The sequence below is a fragment of the Impatiens glandulifera genome, chromosome 1, assembly GCF_907164915.1.
Source record: "Impatiens glandulifera chromosome 1, dImpGla2.1, whole genome shotgun sequence".
Lineage (NCBI taxonomy): Eukaryota > Viridiplantae > Streptophyta > Magnoliopsida > Ericales > Balsaminaceae > Impatiens > Impatiens glandulifera.
In genome coordinates, this window is record NC_061862.1 from 11,741,091 (window position 1) to 11,762,260 (window position 21,170).

At 29.9% G+C, this 21,170-nt stretch overlaps 2 protein-coding genes across 2 annotated transcripts; both read right to left on the reverse strand.

Moving 5' to 3' along the window:
* Positions 1-11,759: 11,759 nt before the first annotated feature.
* LOC124921314 (transcription factor bHLH148-like) lies at positions 11,760-13,250 on the reverse strand. The gene has a single exon (XM_047461951.1). It carries the CDS (start codon positions 13,033-13,035, stop codon positions 12,415-12,417), a length of 621 nt encoding a protein of 206 aa, XP_047317907.1. The 5' UTR covers positions 13,036-13,250; the 3' UTR covers positions 11,760-12,414.
* A 1,841-nt stretch (positions 13,251-15,091) lies between these two features.
* Positions 15,092-15,743, reverse strand: LOC124928826. The gene is made up of 2 exons (XM_047469080.1): positions 15,610-15,743; positions 15,092-15,503 (listed from the first exon to the last, which is right to left on the reverse strand). The coding sequence occupies exons 1-2, from the start codon at positions 15,670-15,672 to the stop codon at positions 15,093-15,095; spliced, it is 474 nt and encodes a 157-aa protein (XP_047325036.1). The 5' UTR covers positions 15,673-15,743; the 3' UTR covers position 15,092.
* Positions 15,744-21,170: the final 5,427 nt, after the last annotated feature.

Genomic DNA, 21,170 nt, shown 5'->3' on the forward strand with positions numbered 1-21,170 from the left:
AACTACTATGGAACATTCAAACTAATTTGAACAAGAATACATTAAAAAAATTCAAACATCTCTTAAAAAAACAGTCCAAACTAATTAACCATCAAGTTTGGAATGGATCTACAAATGAATAAAGAGTTCAGTATCAACAGTTCAAATCTAACTACAATAACACCTCGAAGGAATAATTAGAGTAGTTGGATCGAAAAGTATTTTATATGGGACAGAAATAAAAATAATTAATTAATCCACGTAGAGATTATGAATATATTTTTTTAGTGTACAAATTAAATACATTAGGATAATTAATTGACTCGGAAATTTTTAAGTAGAACAATAAGATATCTACACGAATTCATAGGTTTTCCGGATCTAATATCCGAAATTATCATGATCATGACATTATGAATAATCTTTAACGGCCTACTTTCGTTATTAAAATTTCTAAGTTCTGCATTTTTAGTCGTCCCGATCCATTCTTCCCAATAGCCACTAACGGTTTTCGAAATAACTCATTGTATTCAAGTCCAATTTCACAAAAGACTTCATATACTTGCAACAACGTGACAAAATAAAAGTGGATGAGATGTTGTTTCAACCTCTTTGTAACACATACCACAACGACTCACAATTTAATTATACATTTTTTTATATATCTATCGTTAGTAAAAATTTCGCCGTGAATAACACTCCAACCAAAAAATAAGATCTTTGTATGCATTTTAGACTATCATAAATTTTTCTCAACAAAGATCAATTGGCCTAATTTATTGAATAAAGTGTAACAATGTCACACATGAAAGTTATTTTTCGAATTATTTTTTTTTTTAAATAATGACGTGTGTTGATTGTAACATGATTTTTTTATAAAAAGATTTAAAGAGTATTAATATATAATAATAAAATAAAAAATAAATATTTAAAATAAAAGGTGCTTTCATATTTTTGTTATTTATAAATTAAATGATTTAATAGATGAGAGAGTGAAATAATATTTTTTAGTTTTTATTAGTTAAATAACTCAAACCAAGCAATGTTACATTTATAATTGTATTTGTAGTAAAATTTATCCTAAAAAATGATTCCATTAGATAAAAAAACTTTTGATTGGTTAAATATAAGGTTTTGATTTATTAAGTGTTTTTTTTTCATTCGGCTATTATCAGTTGGCAACGCTTGGCTCAAAATCGACAAATATTATGGCAAGATAAATATTTAAATAACTTAAACAATCTAATTTGCAATCAAAATATATTAGTTAAAGTTATAATGTATGATTTGTTTTTTTTTTTACGATATTGTTTAATTGGAAATTTTATTTAGAATTATTATTATGCTGTTTTTTTATTAAATACTAAATTAAAATTAGTTTTGAGAAGATGCTTATCCAATATGAATTATTGGATATATAGAGTGTATCTATTTTTATTTTTTTTATCAATTAAATATCTATATATTCCTTAATTGAAATATAGGGTATGATATAAAATTTTAATATATTATTATCATAATAGGAAGACCAAATTTTAATTCATCCAAAAAGCGCATCTAATTAAATTTGCATCCTTCATATTATAAATTGATATTTTGGATGCACAATGAAATCAACATTGCTAAACAAATTATGTAAACATAGAGATTCCATGTACATTATCATTATTATTATTTTAAATGATAGTTAATTATTTAAACTAAACTAGCACTCATGTTTCATTTTAACTTAAACATTCAATGAACTAAAAAAGAATAAATGAATTATAAATAAAAAAGCTAATTAAATCACACTTTATACAATTTAAGATTGCACAAAGATTATGACAAGGTAACAACTAAGAATTCTTTCAAATGAGCCTTTTTGATATGAAATCCTGTAAAGGTTTATTTGACTAAGATGTTTGATCTAAAAAATCTATAACTTTTCATATATTTGATACTAAAATTTCAATCATACTTTTTTATATTAAATATAGATAAAATTATTTTTAAATTTTACTTTGTTAATTAATTCCAAAAATAATTGTATATAATTACTATGGTAACAAAATATTATTTAAAAAAAAAAAAGACTTGACATATGTGCCCATATTTTGTATTAGAAAAATAAACACATAATATATCTATAAATTGACTTTCAAAATATATTATATATATATTTAAGTAGATAAAAGGAGAGATTCCACTCCCATCTGAAGAAGGTGAGCACATATAGACAAATGAGTCCCATCCATAATATATAAAAAATTTAAGTTCTTTAAATTATAATGACTGATCAAGACCTATTTAATTGAAATTAAAAAGTAATATATATACATATCTGGCTTGCTATATATGAATAAAAGTTATGTCATAACATTAGTTTTTTGGTTAACCACAATATCTAATAAGAAAATCACTAATTATGTGAGATCAATTTAAAAATAAAATAAAACAGTTAAAAAATCAATTAAGTTAATTCAAATGTCAATAATTGGGCTTAAAAAATAAAAGGTTACGAGTTTAATTACGACTAAAATGTCTTAATTGAAATGGGACACAGCGTGCTAACTTTCTAATAAATAAGAAAACATATACAATAACTTTTATTTTATTTTTAAAAAAAAAGTCCATATATATTAAAAATAAAATAAAAATCGTTTAAATATAACGAAAAAACATTATATGAAAATGAAATAAAAAAAATAATACTTAATAAATTATCGAGCTCATAAATTCTCGAGAAGAACGATTAACTTCCCGACAGACTACGTACAATGACTTTCCTGGACGAATATCAGAAAACATAATAATAATATTATTGATACGCATCGGACGACCACGGTTATTGAAAATTCGACGATTTTTTTTCAACCAGATAGTGCATAAAAAATAATTTAGATGATAACTCAAATATGTAGGTCGGACATATCGGCTGCATCAATCCAAACTTTTCAACAATTTTTTAAAGACTCGAACATTGCCGAATGAATCTCACATAATGAATCTCAGTACTATTCCACGATAGACTTCAAATACTAGTCCCAATCGATAATAAAAACATGTTCAATAACATATAATTCAATCTTCTTTGTACAATGTTATATTTATAATTCTTTCATTTAAAATAGGAATCTAGCTATTATACTTTTTATGTTTTTTCTATAATTAATAACAGTTTTAGTTATTTATATTGAAATAATTAAATATTATGATATACAAAAGAATAAAAGTTATTATATATTTCCATTACAAAAATATATAATAGACATTTAAATGATATAATGTAAAAAGGGTTAATGTCGGATTCTCAAATTTCAACTCTGGAACACGCAATCTTGAAAGACTACAACAAAGCAAAGGTTCCCCAAGCCCTGACATTTATTTTATTTTAATATATATCTTTTTTTTTATTTAGTAAATTATTAGAATGCGTTTTTAATAATAATAACAATAATAAATGAGAACCCTCTACTAAATCTATTCAAAAATCTTTTATTTATTTTGGTTTAAGATAAATATGTTTTTTGAATTATTATTTAGATTGATTTCTTAATTAATTATATATATATATATATATATATATATATATATATATATATATATATTAAATCATTACACAATCTTTTACAAATATAATTTTTGAGATATTTTTTTGACAAATATTTTCAATAATATATCAATCGGTCATGATTTGGTGTAACCTTATATGTTGTAGGTTATCTAATCATAATATAAACATTATTTTAATCTTATCTTTCTTATACTATTTCCATGTACATTTTTTTCCATTGTATTTAAATATAAACAACTAACCCATGAAAGTATTGTATATTTTCTAACCCTCAATACTAATATTCAATCTCTATTGATTTTAAACAAAATGCTGCTTCTTGACCTAAACAAATGGAATAAGTCGATGTTAGTGTATTTTGTTTGATTTGTCTATGACCTAATTTTTAATCGAGAGCTCGAATTTTATAACATTTTATATATTGATTATAAGTGACATCATTTTGTTAACTATTTAGTTTTTTTATTCAATGAAAAAGCATGAGTTGATGGATTATTATTCTAGGTTTTCAATAATTAAATATTGGTTAATTAAGATGAAAAAATAGCATATTAAGGATTGAGTTGATTTTTTTGGTTGGAGATAGAGTCATAGAGAATGAGTGGAGCCTTGCCAACCAGTTAAATCAATTGATATTATTAGGCTACAATTTTATTTAATCTATCTAACTATTAATAATTCAACTTAATTGTCATATCTTCTCAAAGTTTTCAACGTTTAACTATATATGCATCATCATGTGAACCACTTTTAGGGAGATTTAAAATGCATTTTGGGTCTAAATTTCAAGCTTGAAAGAGACAATAGTGACTACAATGACATGTTAGCCGTCAAAATATGCAAAAGAAGTTTGGAATGTCTGCCTAACACAATTAAGAACTGTAATTATGTAACTCATGGAAAAAAAAAAAATGAACATAATTGAAACATGTGTATTAGAACAATTTTTCTAAAGTGGAATTATTAAATTGAGCTCCTTATTAGAGATCAACTGAGATTTCAGACATTTTTTTTTAAACCTTATTATTTATGACTTTTTATTATTAAATTTATCTCAACGGTTTTAAATGTTGCTAATTTATTATATAAATATAAGTAAATAAATATTTATGTCACTAGCTTAGCTATCAAATTTTCAGTAAATTGATGGTTTTGACTATTTCAATTCGCTGAATTTTAGTAGTTAAACTAGTGACATGAATATTTTATTTATTTATAAATATTATTTATCGAACAAAACATTATTTTTATTTTGTTTAACTTTAACATTAAGGAATTCCAAGTCCCAAGTTGTGAGGTTTGAAATCTCAATTGTATCATGATAAGAAGCCTTATTTTGACGAATTTTTTTTTAATATCTTAGTATAATTTGAAAAGTAACATGTTTTTTTATTTCTTATTTTATTTTTTTTCTTCTCTATTTGATGCTCTTTTCAATAAAAGTTATTTTTTTTAAAATTATTTTAACTACCCTGACCTAAATTAAATTTTTTTTTATTAAACATCCTTTTATCGACTCAAACTTTTCATTAAAATTAACGAAATGGTCAGCTAAGGTCCAATTTCAGCCAAAATTTTACTCTCTTTCTTTAGTGCAACAATGTACCAGGCCCGGTTTAGAAGGTTTTTAGGCCTAAGAATTTCTTTATTCTAACAAACAAGGGGTCCACTAACTTTCTATAACGTTGATTTGCTAGTCCAGTATAATGTTAGGCCCAATAGTTTTCTTATCTTCACTTTATAGGCCCAATAATAATAAAGTTGTTAAAATTAATTATTTGGCTTCTTCATTTCTTTATTTTTTTTATAATATAATTAAGATTGTACGTACTTTAATTTAAATTATTTTTAATGAAAATTAAATAAGAAGCTTTTGTGTTGAGAGAGAATTTAAATTGCATCAATGTTAAACTAAAACTCATTTAATTCTATTTCAAAATACATCTCAGGGCTAGGTTTATAAATGTAGATAAAATAAAAATTATACCTATAGTAAATTATAGTTGTTATTTAATTAATAATTATTTGAGTATAAATTATACTTAAAAGAAAATATAAGATAATACATACTCTTACCTGATACAAAACATATTAAATTTTATAAAATTCAATATTCCTATTTTATCCTTTACTTTTATAAAATTATTCATATTTTATTTCTTTTTGTATTATATTTAAAATATAATAATAAACTATAATTAAATATTAATTTATATTTAACAATTTATAATTTAAATAATAATATTAATAAATAAATAATTATATCATTATAATTTCAATATTATTTTATAAAATTATTATTAATAATATTTTATTTTATAAAAAAATAATATTTTTTTAAATATACAAATATTTATAATAATATTTTAAATATAATTATTAAATATTAATTAATATATATAATTTTTATTTATATAACTATATAAGTTAAATTAAAAGAAATTATATATAAAAAATATAAACTGTATGTAATAATATTATTTATAAAAATAAATGATAATGAAATATTATTTTTATTAATTTTAATATAATTAATAATTAACTATATTTAAAATAAATATTAAAATAATAATTAAAAATAATTTATATAAATATAAAAATAAAATAATTTTTATAATTTTTACTACTTACTTATACCACTAATCAAACACAAAATAATAAAACCTATATCACTAATCAAACACAAAATAATAAAACCTATATGAATTATACATATTTTATATTTCCAACTAAACACTACTAACCTAGGTTTTAATACCTTTTTAGAATTTATACTCCTTACAATTTATACCTATAGTATTGTTTATCATTGAGTAAATATATAAACTTGTTCAAGTTAAACATAATAATTAGGAAAGTGTATAAAGTATGAAAATTGAGTAAATCTAAATATGTGTATATTTTAGATAGCATCAATTTCCTAAGTAAGAATTAATTTTGTTTCCAATTCAAATATACTTAGGCTGTGATTCATTATCCTCAGCCAATTGATAATTAATGGGTGTTGTTAATTAACTTGAATTAATGCTTTTCGATTCAAAGTGTTAAAATGGTACTGTTTCAATATATTGAGGTTGGGAAATTGGATGAAATGACCCTACAAATAAGGCTATTTGCATCCGTGGTAATGTTTAATAATTTTTGATCTGATGACCACTTATTTTTTTTTTGACGATTTTACCCTTTTCGCGTAACGCGAAGGGAGTTCGCGTTTCGCGAAGTGAAACAGTCTTGATATATATACTCAAATTTTTTCATTTCTCTCATTTTCTTTCTCTCTCCTCCTTTCTTTCCTCCGGATTTTGTCGCCGGCGGCGTAAACTCCGGCGACGTCGACTATTATGAATGAAATCTACAAGATAAGAAACCTAATCCCCGAATCTATGTTTGTATAACAGATTTATGTTCTTATTTGTATTTCTTAATGAAACCCTAACCCTAAATATGTTCTTTTTGGTGATATTTGTTCATATTGAATCATATTTGTTCATATTGGGTTATATTTGTTCATATATGTTCATATTTGTTCATATATTGGTTTATTAGTTCATATTGGTTCATCTTATTGATTGTTCTTTTGGCTGTGATGATATTTGCAGATGATATCGTTTCTGCTAGTTACTTAACGAAGCGTTAAGTACTTAGCGAAGCGTTATGTACTTAGCGAAGCGTTAAGTACTTGGAGACTTATCTTGTCCACCTCTGTTGGTAAAATATTTTAAAGGGAAGTCGAGTGTAGTAATGCAAGACTTGGAGACTGCTTTTTTGAGATGTAGAGATAAGGAAGATGCCTGGAAGATGGGGCTGGTATGCTTGATTTGCCTGTACCTATTTTCATTTGACCCAAGGAGGGTGGTATTTGCCAAAATCCTCCACATGGTCGAAGACGAGGAAAGTTTCCTCCGATTTCCTTGGGGGAAAGTGACCTTTAGAGCCACCCTCAAGGGTTTGAACAAGAACATGAGACATCTCAGTCACACATATTATAAGAAGAAGAAGAAGAGTACTACTGATCCTTATGCTCCTTTTGCTTATAACATTTATGGGTTTGCACTGGCATTTCAAGTGTGGACATATGAGGTCATCAAAGGTTTTGTTCCTAAATTTGCTAGAAAGAATGAGCTTAATGATCCTCTACGCCCAAGGTTGTTAGTCTATCATTCCAACAGGAAGAACACCTTGATCGAGATAAAGACTGTCCTGGAGACAACGGATCTGACTGAGATGGAAGAGTCCTCCATGGAGAAGAGGTTATACAGTGGTGAGGACTTTGAACAAATAGATGAGTCAACTGATGAATTTTTTGAGGGATTTACAGAAGGGAAGTTAGTGAAGGAGGATTATGATGATGAAGAGGAGGGAAGTGAACCTGAGGATGAACATGAAGAACCTACTTCCAAACCAAACACCCGGAAGAGAAAGGCTGCGCTTAATCTCAAAGAAGCCGTAAACCTGAAGAGGAAGCTTGCTTATGAATCTAGTCCTGCCCACATTCCTAGCCCTCCATCCGCTACTAGTCCTGGATTACCTCCAACATCTTCTGTTGGATGTAAATGTGAAGAGCTGAAAGAGGAGGTAAAAGCGCTGAAGGAGGAACTCATCAAAGAGGTGAAGGAGGAGCTCAAAGAGATGAAAACAGCTTACGAAGAAACTCAAACAAATCACAAGGCTTATATGAAAAAGTTGGTTGTTAGTATGTGCGAACAGTTATTAGCCAAATCCAACCAAAGGATGGCCACGTTAATTGTCAAATTAGATAGTATGGAGGAGGAGAGGAAGAAGAAGAAGAAGAAGAAGAGCAAATTGGAAAAGAAGGGCAAGACTGAGGTAAGATGAAGATACTTATCGCTTCGTTAAGTACTTAACGCTTCGTTAAGTACTTAACGCTTCGTTAAGTACTTAACGCTTCGTTAAGTAATTATCTTTTGTTGTTCTTAACTAACCACAGTGTTGTTTTATTTTTGCAGGAAGGGAATGTGGAGGAGATGAAGACGAATGAGATGGAGATGAAGGATGGGAAGGTGGAGGAGGAGAGTGAGAAGGTGGAGGATATAACTGAAGTAAGTTTTACTTAGCGAAGTCATATGTTTCGGGAAGTAAACGCTGACCACACTGTTATTCTATTTTTGCAGGATGGGAAGGTGGAGGAGATGATAACGAATGAGATGGAGATGACGGATCGGAAGGTGGAGGATAAAACTGAGAGTGTTAATGTGAAGGTGGATGGTGGGGAGATTGAGAACGATGTGAAGGTGGACGATGTGAAGGTGGATGGTGTGAAGGTGGAGGATAAAACTGAGAGTGTTAATGTGAAGGAGGATGGTGGGGAGATTGAGACTGATGTGAAGGTGGATGGTGGTGAGACTGAGAATGATGTAAAGGAGGATGGTGGGGAGATTGAGACTGATGTGAAGGTGGATGGTGGTGAGACTGAGAATGATGTAAAGGTGGATGGTGGGGAGATGTTGCTCTCCGATATGATGTAAGAAATAATTGAGAAAAAGAAGGATAAGGTCAAGGTTGAGAAGGTTGAGAAGGTTGAGAAGAAAGTCAAGGTTGGGAAGGTTAAACTCAAGGTTGGGAAGGTTGAGAAGAAAGTCAAGGTTGAGAAGGATGCCACGGATGGGAAGGATGAGAACGATGGGAAGGATGGGAAGGATTCGAGGGCTGGGAATGATGAGAACGATGATGATGACTTCCAATTATACAACACTCCACCTAAAGGAGTAGTTCCCAAAAAAAGAGTGAGGAAGCAGAAGAAAGATGAAGACTACACCAACCCTTCTTTGTCAAAACAGCCAAAGACGAATGATCCATTAACTATCAATCCCCTTCAAAAATTTGATGATGAGTTGTTGGTTCAATTACAGAATTGGTTGAAAGATGAAGCTACCAATGTCAAAGCATGAGTGTTGTTGGTCGAATTTCCGGATCTCAAACATCTCAGATAATTTACCTTTCACGGCACGCAATCTCCATTTGCATTTCTCATCCAAACATTTCACATACCAAAGATGTTTTCTTGACTTCTCCACCTTGAATTCAAAATGATTAGCCATCGCATATTTATATAGCATCAGTTGTAGTTCTTTTTTATTTTCAAAGAAGGCACCGACTTCCAATACAGTTTCAGTAGTTAACGCCAACGCAAATGAGGGGTCTGTCGGTGATATGTCTGTCGGTGATATGTCTGTCGATGGTGTACCAAATGATGACCTTCTTGCACTACATGGTGTACCAAATGATGATCTTCTTGCACTAGTAGGTGTACCCGTTGATGCTCTTCTCGCACTATGCGGTGTAGGTAACGATGCATGCAAGTCCTGAGTAAGTGGGATGTGAGGCAAAGAGTTATCTCCGGCTTCATTACTTTCAACAAAGACCTCCGAGGGTAAAGCTTCTGGTACAATTTTCTGAGTAAATTGTGGGAGAATACTTTCTTGAGTTGGGTAGGTAAGTAGTGGTATCTTTTCTTTAGTAAATTGTGACTTCTCTACTACAGACACAAACAATGGTGACACAGTTCTACCCAAAATCAAGCGTGATAAATATATGTTCAGATCCTCATCATCTTCAATAAAAACGGGTTTAGGATTTGTGATATTCGGAATATCATACTTCACTTGCAGCACTAAATCATAGGTAGATTTCTGCACTTGAAGTCTTTCATGGAGTTTATCAATTAATTCAGCATAACGAGTACTTTGGGGTAAATCCAATGTTTTGATTGAAGAGGCATCAAAAAACCATATTCCATTAGCATCAACTTTCCACTCTCCATTATAGAAAACGAAAACTTCGGCTGCAAGATAAATTGGAAACGGGATAATTAATACTGTGAAATGGAAACCCTTCGCGAAACGGGAAGTACTTAGCGAAACGGGAAGTACTTAGCGAAACGGGAAGTACTTAGCGAAACGGGAAGTACTTAGCGAAACGGGAAGTATCATCAGATGAAACCCTAAACAACGCAGTGATTCGAAAATGCATAAATGAACAACAATAAACTTGAAATACATAAACTTACCAATTGTTACAGTGCTTGTGCTCGTCGTGGAGCTCATTGAGTGCCGCCGTTGAACTCCGTCGCCGGCGAGATTAGAGAGAAGGAGGAGAAAAGAGGAAGGGAAGAGAGAGAAGAAGAAGAAAAGAAATGAAAAAAGATGGCCGGATTTTATTATATAGTAAGGGTATTCTGGACTTTTCACAGAGTCTCACTTCGCGAAACGCGAAGTCCCTTCGCGTTACGCGAAAAGGGTAATTTCGTCCAAAAAAAATTAAGTGGTCACCAGATCAATTTCAATTATCTGGTGACCACGGATGCAAATAGCCTTATTTGTAGGGTCATTTCATCCAATTTCCCTTGAGGTTAGGGACATGTCCGCATGTGTAAATGAAGCACGTTGTCCATATATCATCAATTATTATATTCTCTCTCACACAGTCACACACAATTAGATACACTGTTAAGAATTATAGCCACATGTCTTTGGTTGAAAATAAACTCTGACCGGTTGAGTTGAGTTGAGTTCTACACGGAAATGCATAAATTATACCATATTCAAATTATCTCAATTTTCATTATTTAAATAAAGTATAATTTTATTTTACCAAAAAGACGACACAGGTTCAACAACAATATAAATAAACCCCCCTCTCAACAAATTATCTTTTTTTTTGTTGTTGTAGTATTTTATATTACAATTAATTATACAAATGATCAAACAGATTGAATATAATTAATCAACCAATTTACTAAACTTAAATTGCTATAAATAAAAAAATAATATTCATGGACTTACATGTCCATCAGATCTCCCATGTGCATTCAAAATATATTAAGAAGAAATAATTTGGGATATTGTATTTTTTAAATGTTTATAAAAAATTTAATATAATATTTTTTTATATAAAAATCCAAGATCAAACCAGAGACCAAATATGCATAGTTATAAAAAAATAAAGATAATATATATATTAGTTTTTGTGGATAGGGTTGCCTAGCCGTGGCACATACCATGACTATAAAAATTGTACAAGTTCCATAATCATTTATCTAGTTCTCATATGAATACAATTTTTTTTGTTTTTTATCTATGTGAATGATTTCTACAAGATATAGAGTTATTAATAAATAAGTTGTATATATATATATATATATATATATTTGGTTTCTGGAAAAAGTTGAAGGGTGATGGTTTTGGATGGGGAATAGTTTGTACAATTTTGTCAAGATGCATGTTAAAGAGATAGAGATCAAAAGAGAAGCTTAGGAGTTAGGGTTATGGTGGGGACAACCACCAGATCCACATGGTATATGACAGAATTTCATAAACAAATAATAATAATACTAGTTACTATATTTACCCTATTTAGACAGGGAATAAGATCTAACCTCTATCTAGGCTGCTTTAGCTTTAGCCTTAGCCTAGCCACAACCATTTCTGCTATCTTCTCTGTCGTCTCTGTACTAGAAGTAGTAGAAGAAGAAGAAGTGTTGTCAAGTGTCCTTCTCCTCCATTATTATTTGTTTGTTGTCTTCTTCCTTTCCTTTGTTCCCATCCACACTCAGTAAAAGAAAATATCAATACAGTTAAAACACACCACACCTGCTAAGAAATATCAATCAAACTAAACAATCATAAACAAACAACCATTCAATATGATGATTTCAATCAATGTATATATCTTTTTACCTTCAGATCTACTATCCAATTAAAGAATTATTATGAGAAGAAGAAGAAGAAGAAGAAAAGTAGGATCGATTCATTGTTTTTATTTCTTCATTATAGGCGGCTAAATGTACTACAGTCATCTTCCTAGCAGCATATAGATAGATAGATGGAAATCGAAATCGAAATTCCAAACCAGAAATCAGATCAGATCGGAGGAGGAGGAGGAGATTGAGTAGAAGGCAATGCATCTGAAATCGAGCTCGAGAGCATATCCGCAAGGGAACTCATAGCTCTGATTTGCATCTGCAATGCCAATATGTAATCACTTGCTTCTTCTAGAATAACCGGATGCGATTCCTTCCTACAACCAGGAATCAAACGGCCAAGGAACCTAACTTTCCTCTGTACTGCCGCCTGCAAGTTCTTTGACTTACGTCGCAAAATACTCAATCTGTTACCAGCCGTAACCGTCGTCTTCGTCGTCCTCAGTCTTCTGTTCTTCGAGAATTTTATCTTCATCCGTCTAGTAAGAATCGCGCAACTCCATCTCGTCCTTCCTTTAGCTGTGGCTGCTAATACTCTGTCCGCAGCTTCCCGCACTGCACGTCCACGGCACGTTGGTGAAGGAGAAGAACTTAACCGGACATGGCGGAGAGCTTGTAAGAGTTTTGAGGAGTAAACTTGTTGCTGCAGTTCGGATTTCCATTGAATTGAGTTTTGAGATGGATTCTGAACTTGATCATGTGTATGTGTGATCTTCTTCCTCTTCTTCCGTCTCGTAACTTGGAGGTCGGTTACTGGATTCGAGATTAGTAAAGAAGACATAGACGATAAGAATCGAAATGCTTACCGAGCAATGTTGCTTCCGAAGCCGATTGATTCAAAATTCAAACACTTATCAGCCTCAGATTAGTTCAATCAATAGATCCACCTGCTTAGATTTCTCAATCGGATGTGTATATAGAGAGAGAGACGATTGAGAAGTGGAAGAGTCAGGAGAGAAATGAATAGAGTAGTAGTTAAAAGCTTCAAAAGGAATCACAGTGAGTGCCACGCGCGCCACCGCCTCAACATACCATAACACACAATTTCTGAATATTACCTTAAAAAAAATTATTTAAATAAAATAATTATGTGCATCAAAATATTTACGATAAAGTAAAAATAATTTAGTGGGTCTAGAATGATAGGACAAAATTGAATTTAGAAAATGAAAATTTTCTCTCATATTAAATTTAAGTTTAATTCTTGTAATACTAAATTTTCGCACCCCACTTATATATCGTATCTAAATATGATCCAATTTGGGTGGACGGTGTTGGACTCCACTTAGTAGTGATCAATGATTTGGGGGAAATGAAGAAGATACAACAATTAATCTACATTATAATATAATGGAATAGTATAAACAATTCAAATATAAATATGAACATTAATTCATTCATAAATATATATAGAAGAAAAAACAGAGCCTTCAAAGCTATTCAGATTTATCATAAAGTTGTGGGCTGACATTATAATTATTATATTTTGGTATAAGAACAGAGTCTTCACTTTTGTTTTAGTACAAATAATAATGACTAGGCATTAGAGGCTGTGAGGTGGCTGTTGACTAGACTACTAATTGGATATTATTATTTTGAAGTTTTTTTAATTAAATAATTAAATATAGACAACTAAGGTTAAAGATTACTAACTAATTATAACACTTAAGTTGGGTAACAAGGTTAAAAGTAGTGTTCCTTCGATTTCTACTAAAAACAACTTAAGTTAAAGTAAAATAATGCAGGGAGAAGTCGTGCTGACTTTCTAAATTAAACTATTAATAAACTCGAGATCTTGAAAGTGTTTCCAAATAGAGCTACACAAAAAGCATGTGGATATGACATTTTAGAACCCCATGATTATGAGTTAGTGGGATTCCAACACCTTCCCAATTAGGTCTAAACATACTAAAGTGTGTGTGTCTGATGCTTGTCTATGAGCTCTGGCATTTTTATATTATTTGGTACTGAAAATCATGCTCAATGCTTCTAACCACATGAACTGCTAGTTTGGGATAAAGCTACCAGTTCAAACTTTAAACTATCAATCTAAAAGACATAATAATAATAAGTTTTATTTGAAATCAGTGAACAGATAAGCTGTAACTGCTAGCTAGCTAGCTTGTAATAATAAGTGTCTGAAATTTAACAATGATTTTACCTTTCAAGCAATCATGAGCTGGTCTAGTCCTCTTCCTCCCCAAATTATGGCACCATCCACCATCTCTGTGTCAGATAGACCAGGTCCAGGAACCAAACTACAAATATTTATGTTGTAGCATTGAACCCACCACAGGTAAGCAAGCTCATATGGTAAGAGCCAAGAAGCTCACTTGGATTGAATTGTTAGGATCCAAAATCCCAACATCAAGCCATATAAAGGATCAGAATTCTCCAATTCTAGGGTTGGATTTCCACAAAGTAGGGTTCATACTGAATGATAGATATTATATGCTCATTGTTTGCATAGATGTGCAGCTAAGAAATCAAAGCCATAAACATCCATTAATAACAAGACACAATAAAAGCATTCTTTTCAGATTCAGCAATAATAACTACAACTAATAAGAAGAGTTTAATCAAATTGTTTGTGATTCATGTTCTAATCACACAATTACAAATTCATTCTCTACAGCAATGATCATCATAGTATGCAGAATAAGAAACTATCACAAGTTCAATCCTTACAGCATTGATATGCCTCTTATTTAACCTGAAGATCATAAAATATCGTTAGCCAAGATCCTTTTACATGTTATTAGTGTCAAACTGTCAATCCATCAAGCCACAATTGATAGACATTCATGACATATTCGCGATTGCGAAAGATACCTGGACTTAAGTTGGCGGTGGTTCAGTTAATCTTTCTGGTCCTCTCGTGCTGAACAAAGCAATCATAAAAGCAACAAGAATACAAGTAGCAAAGAGGAGAAACAGAATATGAGTTTTTACTGTAACAAGGTTAGGCAACCTGTCCTTATTATCTCCAGACATACCATCTAGATTTGAAATTACTAAATCGATCAAGGCATCAACAATACTCTTAGAACCGCCATCAACATGAACTGAATTCAGTATCTGAAGACGAGCTTCCCTGAGATAACTAATCACAATCTCGACCTCTATGAATCTACTCATTCCACAATCTGAATCAATTGTAGTTGTTTTCCCTGCTTCATCCTTATGAACAGTAATTGCAGAGGATGATGACGATGGTGAAACTGTTGGAATTGGAGATTCCGTAAAGTTCTGATGCGTTGAAAAAATGTACTAAAATCAATTCTACTGATTAAGATTTAAAAATCCTAAACATGTGCGAATAAACTGAATGAAAACAATTGTTAAGTAATCTCACTTTGAAAGACTGCAGGATTTGAGCTTCGTCGTGGATTTCTTCTGAAAATGAGAAGACCTCCATATTATCTGTTAGAGATTCCGACGATGCGTCTTCAGATGGAGTTGTAAGGAAGTAATCGATGCATTCTTTGCTAGTCTGCGTGAATCGTAACAATTAAAACCTGTATAGTGTGTTATGGAAACAGGTAATGGATCTGCAACAAATGTTGAATCATACTTACTTCATGAGATTTCTTGTTCTCAACTGTGTGTTTCGATCGATTGTGATCTTGACGACGATCCTTCTTCGCTAATGAGAGCTGATTTTGATTCTTCATCTCTCTCTCTCACACACACACACACATACCAGATCACAGATTGATAATCCAGTAATCACTCATAACATTTGGCGGGAAATTTTGGGAAACGTTTTATATATAAACTGATTTATTATAATAAACACAATTCAAATAAGTTGGGCCTGAACTTCTAGACCGAATCTGATAAAGTAATAATTCGGGCCTTTTACTTTTCTATTTCTTTTAATATTGAAATCTCTATTATTTTTATTTATAAAATAAAAAATAAAATATGAAATTTAATTTATCACTAGTTTTTTTATATTTTAAATTAAAATTAATTGTCATGGATTTCGAACTTAAATTCTATTTATAATTTTTTTTATTTAAGTGAATATATAACCTTACAGAAAAGTGAGCTAATATATTGAAAAGTTTACGTTAGTTCGTTAATGCTAAAGTTTCAATATATTCATGTCATTATACACGCTAAGTAGTTAAGAATATAAATCCAATAACCCGTTCATTACAATTTAAATTTATAATAGAATCAAACATATAATTTTTAACAATAATTAATCAACAAATAGATAGTTGTTTGTTGAAGAGTGAGTTGGTTAAACCATTTGAAATCTTTCAACCGTTTCAATTCAATCTGCTGGCTCAGGATGTTTTGTCATATTGAAAATAATATTTATGTTCATAATGACAAAGAATGATTTGGACTTAAATAGTCTAATTTAAATGTTCATTGTTACTATCACCCACATTTCTAAAAAACTGATTGGGTCATTTCTTTTCATTTTACTACTAAATGTTTTTGGGTTGAATATCTCTTGTGAATTTAAATGAGTTTAAAAATAATGATAGAGTGTCATTATAGGATTTTACATGTCATTTTAAAATAAGTTACATAATAATTTATCTCTGAGTTCATTATCATTCTAAATTTAAAACAGTCCTGATTTTCGGTTCCCAACTCTCTTTGTGCCCATGTTCTTAGCCAATCAAAATTTTTCAAAATATTATATTATTAAAATTGTGTTGATTTAAAGAAATATATATACCTGAAACCCAACTCCGACCCATTTCGTTCCTTGTTATGTCATTCTGTCCTCTATCATGTTAATATCTCAAATTATATTTTCTAGCTCCATCACTCCATCTATAATCGTTCCATCATCAATCCTCATCTCTTCCAACTTTACAAATTTATTATAATTTATGATTTCTCTCTCTAGATCATTCACGGTTTTTTTTTGCTGGAAGGAAGCTCAATAGATCACCGAAACTTCATAAAATAATTTTTGGCGGAAACAAGCTTTCTTGTTCTCGAAAATTGTACGCTTTACGCTTTTGAGAACTAACAAGGTTATGTTTTCTTGGTTTTAAATGTTAAGTTTTGTTTGGAGATCTAACAAGGTTTTGTTTTGTTAATATTCAAGAAACAAACAATGATGTCAACAATAATGATGGGAGATAACATATCTATATATAAATATATATATATATATATATATATATATATATATATAATGATGCTTAATTTTTAAAATGTCCGGATTGCCGGGTCGAGAGCTGTGGTTAATTTGGATATATGTGAGAGTAAATGGATATTTGGGTCGGATTGTGGGTTGACCCGCCCATAAACTTAAAACGGTTAAAAATAAAATTAAAAATGCTATAGGTATAGTCCGAACTTGCAACCTAACAAAACAAGTACAACATTTTAACCAACTAAGCTAATAACACTTTATATTTTAAATTCAACTCAAAATTTGATAAACGCGGGACATTTTAACAATATTAGTTCTACTTTTTAACTAACTAATCTATATATATATATATATAATGATGCTTAATTTTTAAAATGTCCGGATTGCCGGGTCGAGAGCTGTGTTTAATTTGGATATATGTGAGAATAAATGGATACTTGGGTCGGATTGTGGGTTGACCCGCCTATAAACTTAAAACGGTTAAAAATAAAATTAAAAATGCTATAGGTATGGTTCGAACTTGCAACCTAACAAAACAAGTACAACTTTTTAACCAACTAGGCTAATAACACTTTATATTTTAAATTCAACCCAAATTTTGATAAACGCGTGACATTTTAACAATATAAGTTCAACTTTTTAACTAACTAATCTATATATATTAGCATGTGCATTTGCACGAGTAATAATATAAAAAACCGTGAAAAAAATTACGGATAACATTTTTAATTTTATTTTTAACCGTTTTAAGTTTATGGGTGGGTCTACCACAATCCGACCCAAGTATCAATTTACTTAACATCATTATAGTTTAGTTAGTTAAAAAGTTGAACTTATATTAATATTAAGACGTCCCGCGTTTATCAAATTTGGTGTTGAATTTAAAATATAAAGTCTTTGTAGCCTAGTTGGTTAAAGAGTTGTACTTGTTTTGTTAGGTTGCAAGTTCGAAACATACCTCTAGCATTTTTAATTTTATTTTTAACCGTTTTAAATTTAAAAACGGGTCAACCCACAATCCGACCCAAGTATCCAAATTAACCACAGCTCTCGACCCGGCAATCCGGACACTTTAAAAATTAAGCATCATTATATATATATATATATAATGATGCTTAATTTTTAAAGTGTCCGGATTGCCGGGTCGAGAGCTGTGTTTAATTTGGATATATGTGAGAATAAATGGATACTTGGGCTGAATTGTGGGTTGACCCGCCCATAAACTTAAAACGGTTAAAAATAAAATTAAAAATGCTATAGGTATGGTTCGAACTTGCAACCTAACAAAACAAGTACAACCTTTTAACCAACTAGGCTAATAACAATTTATATTTTAAATTCAACCCAAAATTTGATAAACGCGTGACATTTTAACAATATAAGTTCAATTTTTTAACTAACTAATCTATATATATATAATGATGTTTAATTTTTAAAGTGTCCGGATTGCCGGGTCGAGAGCTGTGCTTAATTTGGATATATGTGAGAGTAAATTGATACTTGGGTCGGATTGTGGGTTGACCCGGCCATAAACTTAAAACGGTTAAAAATAAAATTAAAAATGCTATAGGTATGGTTCGAACTTGCAACCTAACAAAACAAGTACAATTTTTTAACCAACTAAGCTAATAACATTTTGTACTTTAAATTGAACTCAAAATTTGATAAACGCGGGACATTTTAACAATATTAGTTCTACTTTTTAACTAACTAATCTATATATATATATAATGATGCTTAATTTTTAAAGTGTCCGGATTGCCGGGTCGAGAGCTGTGGTTAATTTGGATATATGTGAGAGTAAATGGATATTTGGGTCGGATTGTGGGTTAACCCGTCCATAAACTTAAAACGGTTAAAAATAAAATTAAAAATGTTATAGGTATGATTCGAACTTACAACCTAACAAAATAAGTATAACATTTTAACCAACTAGGCTAATAACACTTTATATTTTAAATTCAATCCAAATTTTGATAAACGCGTGACATTTTAACAATATAAGTTCAACTTTTTAACTAACTAATCTATATATATATATGCATAATGATGCTTAATTTTTAAAGTGTCCGGATTGCCGGTCGAGAGATGTGGTTAATTTGGATATATGTGAGTGTAAATGGATACTTGGGTCGGATTGTGAGTTGACCCGCCCATAAACTTAAAACGGTTAAAAATAAAAATAAAATTTTTTAGATATGGTTCGAACTTACAACCTAACAAAACAAGTATAACATTATAACCAATTAGGCTAATAACACTTTATATTTTAAATTCAATCCAAAATTTAATAAACGCGTGAAATTTTAACAATAAAAGTTCAACTTTTTAACTAACTAATCTATATATATAATGATGCTTAATTTTTAAAGTGTCCGGATTGCTGGGTCGAGAGCTGTGGTTAATTTAGATATATGTGAGAGTAAATGGATACTTGAGTCGGATTGTGAGTTGACCCGCCCATAAAATTTTTGCCATAATATTTTTTTTCACGGTTTTTTATATTATTATTTGTGCAAATGCACGGAATACATGCTAGTTTCATTAATAGTGTAAAATTACTTAATGTAAAACGCAATTTACACGAGAGCTATAAAACAACTTAATATAAAACGCGCTTTACACGTTTTCTACTATAAAACAGCTTAATTTAAAGCGCTTTACACGAGAACATGCCGACTAGAGGGTAATACAACCAAGACAATTGCATAGGGCCCCATTTTTTAGGGGCCCCAAATTTTAGATTCTTAATATATAATATTATTAATTAAATATGGTATATTATAAAATATATATTTTACCGTATAATATTATATTTATTTCCTTATAATATGCTAACTTTTTCTCTATCTATATAATATTATATTTATTTCCTTATAATACGCTAACTTTTTTCCTCTATATATAAAATTATATTTATTTTCTTATAATACGCCTATTTTTTCCTCTTTTCCCACTCAATATTATATAATATATATTACTTATTTCTCTTTATATTATATATAATATATTAATTTTTTTCTCTTTCCATATTATATCTAATATAATAATATATTAAAATAATTTATCTCTTAATGACTCTTTTATATCACTAACTATAATCTATATATATGTAATGATGCTTAATTTTTAAAGTGTCCGGATTGCCGGGTCGAGAGTTGTGGTTAATTTGGATACTTGGGTCGGATTGTGGGTTTACCCGTTTTTAAATTTAATACGGTTAAAAATAAAATTAAAAATGCTAGAGGTATGTTTCGAACTTGCAACCTAACAAAATAAGTACAACTCTTTAACCAACTAGGCTACAAAGACTTTATATTTTAAATTCAACACCAAATTTGATAAACGCGGGACGTTTTTATATTAATATAAGTTCAATTTTTTAATTAACTAATATATAGTGATGTTGAGTAAATGAATACTTGTGTCGGATTGTGGGTTGACTCACCCATAAACTTAAAACGGTTAAAAATAAAATAAAAAATGTAATCCGTAATTTTTTTTCACGGTTTTTATATTATTACTCGTGCAAATGCACGGGCTAAATGCTAGTTATCTTTTATATCACTAAACTTAATTATAATGTAGTCGCTTTAATTTCTATCTATAATATTTATTTTATTTTATCATAAATTCAATCCTAACCTAATTGTGAAAATCATCTTTAATACTTGTAAATTTATTTATTTTTATTTGTTCATAATCTTATATTTATCTTATAGTCTCTTCTCATTTTAAAATATCTTTCATTTTTTTTCCATTATAGATACATCATACACAATATA

What these genes read in the sequence shown, in the direction of transcription:
- LOC124921314 (XM_047461951.1), bottom strand. Translation starts at nt 13,035, where the DNA reads ATGTCTTCTTTACTAATCTCGAATCCAGTAACCGACCTCCAAGTTACG.
- LOC124928826 (XM_047469080.1), bottom strand. Translation starts at nt 15,672, where the DNA reads ATGGAGGTCTTCTCATTTTCAGAAGAAATCCACGACGAAGCTCAAATC. An exon ending in AAATCCTGCAGTCTTTCAAA is followed by an intron (nt 15,504 to 15,609) that starts GTGAGATTACTT and finishes TCAACGCATCAG; the next exon opens with AACTTTACGGAATCTCCAAT.